The sequence below is a fragment of the Citrus clementina genome, unplaced genomic scaffold (genome assembly GCF_000493195.1).
Source record: "Citrus clementina cultivar Clemenules unplaced genomic scaffold, Citrus_clementina_v1.0 scaffold_2, whole genome shotgun sequence".
Lineage (NCBI taxonomy): Eukaryota > Viridiplantae > Streptophyta > Magnoliopsida > Sapindales > Rutaceae > Citrus > Citrus x clementina.
In genome coordinates, this window is record NW_006262688.1 from 17,322,155 (window position 1) to 17,328,396 (window position 6,242).

Consider the following 6,242-nt stretch of genomic DNA (forward strand, 5'->3'; position numbering starts at 1 on the left):
TTTTCCTTTCCTCTATGGGTTCCTTCCATTTGTACACTTTGGTCTTCATCGTCACTCATTGAATCCGATCTTGAGTGTCCAAGCATCTGAATATTCAAAATAATAATTAATAATCATTAATTCAAAAATCAAAACACATAAATATTATTAACATAATCCATAAACAAAAATTAGTAATTTCAATTCAAGTTGTTCATGCTTCATAAACAAAAAGTAAGAAATTCATGATTAATTAATTAATTTATAATATCCAATTGTCTATTCCCCATAATAATATGATTTTATTTGTCTATCTATATCTTATTTCTTATTATAAATTAAATCCTTTAATTTCAAGTCCAAGTTACTTGTACTTAACAACTTAACAGATGATTAACATACAATAAAATATTAATTGAATTTATTAATTTTTTTAGGGTTGAAAGCTTAAAGCTACTGCACAAGTACACATAATTACATAACACATTATAATTATAAAATATATACAACATAATACTTAATTTTAATATTTAATCTACCTAATGTGCTAATTTATTCATAAAAAATCAATTATTAAATGTTTTTAACAATTATTAACAATTATCAATTAATATTATTTCAATTATTAACTATTATTAACATTTATTAACAATTATCAATTAATAATCAATGAAATAAAAACAAAACCCACCAACTCACCAATCATCAATTCCTTTTTATATATGACAAAAAAATCAATTATTAACTGTTTTTAACAATTATTAACAATTATCAATTAATATTATTTCAATTATTAACTATTATTAACATTTATTAACAATTATCAATTAATAATCAATGAAATAAAAACAAAACCCACCAAATCACCAATCATCAATTCCTTTTTATATATGACAATAATTAACAAAATTTCCTTGATTTTATTACTAATATTTATAAATACATAATTAGTTAATTACAACAATTAAATAATAACCATTAACCAATTACTCAATTACATAATAAAGTAATAAACTATTTAGCATATATATAATTAATTAATTATATAGTGTATATATAGTTATATACCGTGAGGCGTGAACTGAAGTGAAAACTAAAAGTCTGAAACGACTTGGGAACTTGAATAAAGTTGAAGGGTTGAAGCTTGAAACTTGAAAATGGAAGGTGGAAACCAGAAAGCTTCAAAATCGGGTTCGGGTGGAGAGGATTTGGCCTTCAAGCAGCAGATCAGTGCCCACGGCTCACGGCTGGACGGACGGGATTTCACTTGGCAGCAGATCGCGGCTTCACTTGGGAGTTGGTAGCAGCAGATCGCGGCTTCACTTGGGAGTTGGTAGCAGCAGATCGCGGAGATGCAGACGGCTCACGGCTCACGGCTGGTTGCGACTTCACTTGGCAGCAACAGATCGTGATTTCTTCAGCAGTTGGCAGCAACAGATCCATCTTGTGGTGGCTGGTTGGTGGTTGCAGACTTGCGGGCTGCGGCTGCCTTGTTCTGTTGTTAAGTTGTTTGTGTTTGTTTAGTTGTTTGAACTTGTGAGTTGTGGTTGACAGCGTATGTGTGTGTGTGTGTTAAGTTTGCGAGTGAATTGTTGAGACTTGAGTGACTGTGCAGCGTGTGTGTGTGATGTGCAACTCGTGTGTGTTATGTTCTGTTTTGTTCTGTTCTGTCATTCTGTGTGTGTGCTGTGCAAGTGTGCAGCTTGTGACTTGTGTAGTTGTGTTGTGTGTGTGCAGCAGCGTATGTGTGTGTGGGCCGTGTGGCTGTGTGCTGTGCAGCTTGTGACAAGTTGTGTGTGTGTGACTGTGTGTGTTGTGCAGCAGCCGAGCAGCGTATGTGTGTGACTTGTGTAGTTGCTGTTGAGTGTTGACTGTGGCTTAACTTAAACATCTTCTTCTTAAATTTGTTTACTGTAAGTTTGCTGGTACTGTTAAGTGATTGAAAGTTTGAAACTATTGTTGTGTGTGTGTGTGTAGTGTTAGACTGTTCGCTTAGGTTTTTTTTTTTTTTTTTTGAGAACCCGATCGGGTATTCGGATCAGGTCGGGTTTGACCTGAACCGATCACAACCCGATTGGATTTGTAAATTTCAAATCGATCGGGTTTCGATCCCGACCCGATCCGATCCGAACTCAAAATTTATCGGGTCAGGTCGGATCAGATCGGGTAAAAAGTCCACCCCTACTAATAACTGTATGCTGCCCAATGCTCCAACGTGGCGGCAAACTAACCTCAACCTGAAATTCTGCCCACAAGATCATCAAACTCACTGTTCGAAAAAGGAAATATTTAAAGACAAGATAAACATCGTCCATTGAAATATTACACAACTCAAACACGCTCCCTCTAAATCTTTGATCTGACATGTCAACTCTCTGTAAAGTCTCACTGCTAACTACAAAATCCATCTCAAATTCCCCAAAATTCAGTTTCAGTCCCGTTATCTTCTCCATTAAACCCATCACGGCATCACATAAACTCAGCACATCAAAGAATTTAAGCCTTTTAACATCAAAGAGGAGGAAATGGGTTATTGGGTCTGTCACAGAAGATAAAGAAGTGTTCCCAGCGGACAATAAGCAGTTAAAAGATGATAAAAACGGTTTATTGGTTAACGGGTCCGAAGATTTTGAAGCTGTTTCTTCGGACGATAAAGAAGTTGTTGGTGATAATGATAAGTTGATTAGTAGAGCAATTAATGCTACAATTGTTCTTGGCGCTGGTACTTTTGCAGTCACAAGGTTGCTCACTATTGATCACGATTACTGGCATGTGAGTGATCTTATTTATTGGATTCTGTTTGTTTTTTTTTATTTTGTTCTTTCTTATTGTGTTTTGTGAGATGGGTATTGGTCACTTTGAGATTTTACCGTCCAATTTTGCATTTTGCATTTACCATTATTTGAATTTGATTGTTGCATAATTCAAGCTGATTGATTAAGCTATTTGGAAAGCTATTACACTGAAAGAATGATTCTACTTGTCCCAAAGTAGAGAAATTTTGGGGAAATTATGTAACTACAATTTTTTCCCCCATTAACATGATGGATTTTCGTAGCTTTAGGTATTGTATTTTGTTGCATGCATAGGATTTTCAGTGCTTACCTTTTGGATTTGAAATTTCTCAGGGATGGACCCTGTATGAAATTTTAAGGTATGTGCCTGAACACAACTGGATTGCATATGAACAAGCTCTTAAAGCAAACCCTGTTTTAGCAAAGATGGCAATAAGTGGGATCGTCTACTTTATTGGAGATTGGATTGCACAAGTGAGTCTTTCTTTGTTTCTTTCTCTTTTCCATCCTTTTTATTTTTGTTGGCAACAAATATGCTTTTGTTAATTGCTTTGATTCATCTGACTAAATTTTCAGTGTTATGAAGGAAAACCGCTTTTTGACTTTGACCTGCAACGCATGTTCAGATCAGGCCTTGTTGGGTTTACTCTTCATGGATCGCTATCTCATTACTATTACAAGTTTTGTGAGGTGATAATCTCAGTTCATATTTTTTCCATTTCATCTTATTTCTTTTTTTTTGGTGGATGGCTGAAATGTTTATTTTGTAGGCTCTTTTTCCTTTCCAAGATTGGTGGGTGGTCCCTGCCAAAGTGGCCTTTGATCAAACTGTTTGGGCAGCAGTTTGGAACAGCATCTACTTTGTGGTTTTGGGATTCTTGCGTTTTGAATCCGCCGCCAATATTTTTAGTGAATTGAAGTCAACATTTTGGCCCATGCTGACCGTAAGAAGCTCTTTTTTTCCCATCTAATAAGATTTGCATGCCTAGCCTGTTCACATGTTCTTATGTGTTGATGTCTGAAAAGGCGACATAGGATCAGCTCGCTTATTATTCAGTAGAAGACGATAGTCAGAGCATATTTCTTTACTTCAATGCAGATGCTATTGTGACTTTCCCTTTATAATCTTCACTTATTTTTTCTCCTTGGCAATCAGGAAAATACAGAATTAACCTAAACTTTTAAAATGAATTGTAGTTTAAATCAAAGTTTTCATTTTTTTGATTGGCCATGTGGTATCTGGCTGCCGCCTCTCCAGGGAGGCTGCAGGATCAAGTTTGCTACTTCAGAACCTTAAATCAGATGTGATGGGAGTTTTATATTAAAATAAGAAAAGAAAGGTGTAAGAAATAAAAAATATCCCTCCAAATCATTGCGAAAACAATGAAGAACAAGCAGATGATTTGAAGTTTTGATTAAACTCCTAGTTATTCTCTTTAACAAGTCAGTATACTCCAAATGATGTTATCTTCTTTTTCCAGCTACAGCTAACACTTTTAGTGGTATTGAGAAAACTTATTGTGAAGCATGGAAACCTTCTTGATCTGTTCTATTGTAATACTTAAATTAGAGAACTGGATAGTAAGGGAAAAACAAATGATATAATAACTCCATTCTAACACTTCCTGACTGATGGCGATTTCATCCTGTCAAGGAGGCAGTCTTATCGGCCTAAGTTTCTACCTCGCATTTACAACAATATGGAATGTTGGCTATTTTTCTCAGACTTTATTGCTCATTGATGTTTCTTCTCTATATTTAGCATAGGCTTGATTGTTTGAGTTATTAGTCAAATATCCATTGAAGCTGTGATTTTTGGTTTGATTTGCTTTCCCTGACAGGCAGGATGGAAGCTTTGGCCATTTGCTCACCTGGTCACCTACAGTGTAATCCCTGTGGAGCAAAGGCTTCTTTGGGTAGACTGTGTGGAGCTCATCTGGGTTACCATACTCTCAACGTAATTTTCTGTCCTCCTATGTCAAGAAAATTACATAGAGAACTTCCACAATATGCTAGTTTGCATATACTTAATTTGATTAGTTGTAGACTGTCTCATTACGGTTTATGAAGATAGTCTCGTTACGGTTTGTGAAAATATATTTTGAGTTATCATGCAATCTTTTATTTTTCTTTCCTTCACAGGTTGACTGGAACATAAAATGTTTAAATTGCTGAAGAATCTCTTTTTGTCTTTTAATGCTCATCTGTTCTCTAATAAGTTTCTGAAGGATTGAATGTTTGTTTGATTTATGTTTCCACTGCCAGCATATATGAACATAAAATGTTTAAATTGCTAAAGAATCTCTTTTGGTCTTTTAATGCTCATTCGTTCTATAATAAGTTTCTGAAGGATTGAATATTTGTTTGATTTATGTTTCCACTGCCAGAGTATATATGAACATCATCAATCTGAAAATTTGTGCTTGCTGTCATTAAGCAGTCTTGTTCATACTTAGTGTTCATTATGCTGGGAATTCTGCTTTTGTTTGTACAATAATCTTAAAAAATTCATTTTTCCAGATCTCTTCATTGAAATGCTAGTTAAATTTAGGGGTCTCGGAATTTGTTATTAGGATTTTGCTAACAGAAGGAAATCCTTTTTCTTTTATAGTTATTCAAATGAGAAATCAGAAGCCCGAATATTGGAGGCAACAACGGAGGCAAACTCGGATTCTTCATCAATCAGTCATGAGGTAGGATGCTACTACTCTACTCTCATTCACTTGAGCCAATCTGTCAACTACATACATAACATGCCTATGTAACTTCTAATCCAGTTCTTTCTTTTTCTCTTTCCCAGGAATAAATGAATATCAGATCATTTTTAGTACAGAAGGATTTTCTAATATTAATCAAAAGGGCAGATCAACCATTTCATCCTCATTTCTCCTGTGAACGCTGAAATGTGACAACAGGTTTATTGCATGGATGGTAATAATACGTCGATTTTTACCCCCTTCCCACACATAGGATAGAGATACTGTTGTATTATACCGTACAAATAAGTGCATATGAAATAGAGAATCTCTGTATTATTTTACAATCTCTTTTGTTATTTCAGCTTTATGTTGCATTCCTAGTCCCAGCTATACACATTGAAAGCAGCAAGCTGACTGATTTTACACAATTCATGTTTTTGACCTCCCTGGGCCTCTTATCCTGATGAGACTGAAAAAAGAAGACAGCAAAAGTAACTAGGCAATCCCACTTCTAGGGGCAATCCTCAATTAAAATTGTAGTGAAATTGAAACATTGCAAATCTCATGCCGACAGATTTTTCTGCCACCCTCTTAAATAGCCATTACGGCTTATTCAAATAAGAAACTACTCCTTTATTGACTCCATAAACATTGCAAAATTGACCCACTAAATTAGCTTACTGGTGCCAATTAAACAAATTTAGTAGATTGAGATGGTCACTCCATGATATTTGCATAAGATCCTGGCACATGACTGCCATCAGCATAT

At 35.0% G+C, this 6,242-nt stretch overlaps 1 protein-coding gene across 2 annotated transcripts; it reads left to right on the forward strand.

The window, feature by feature from the left end:
* Positions 1-2,216: 2,216 nt before the first annotated feature.
* Positions 2,217-6,031, forward strand: LOC18052630 (peroxisomal membrane protein 2). 2 transcript variants are annotated; one of them, XM_006447264.2, is made up of 7 exons: positions 2,219-2,751; positions 3,108-3,248; positions 3,351-3,464; positions 3,545-3,718; positions 4,616-4,731; positions 5,386-5,467; positions 5,575-6,031. In XM_006447264.2, the coding sequence occupies exons 1-7, from the start codon at positions 2,344-2,346 to the stop codon at positions 5,578-5,580; spliced, it is 1,041 nt and encodes a 346-aa protein (XP_006447327.1). In that variant the 5' UTR covers positions 2,219-2,343; the 3' UTR covers positions 5,581-6,031. The 2 variants fall into 2 exon arrangements, 1 of the variants encoding a protein (XP_006447327.1); XR_002907319.1 differs by lacking the exon at positions 5,575-6,031 and having other exon boundaries at positions 2,217-2,751; positions 4,620-4,731; positions 5,386-5,465.
* The last annotated feature ends 211 nt before the right edge of the window (positions 6,032-6,242 follow it).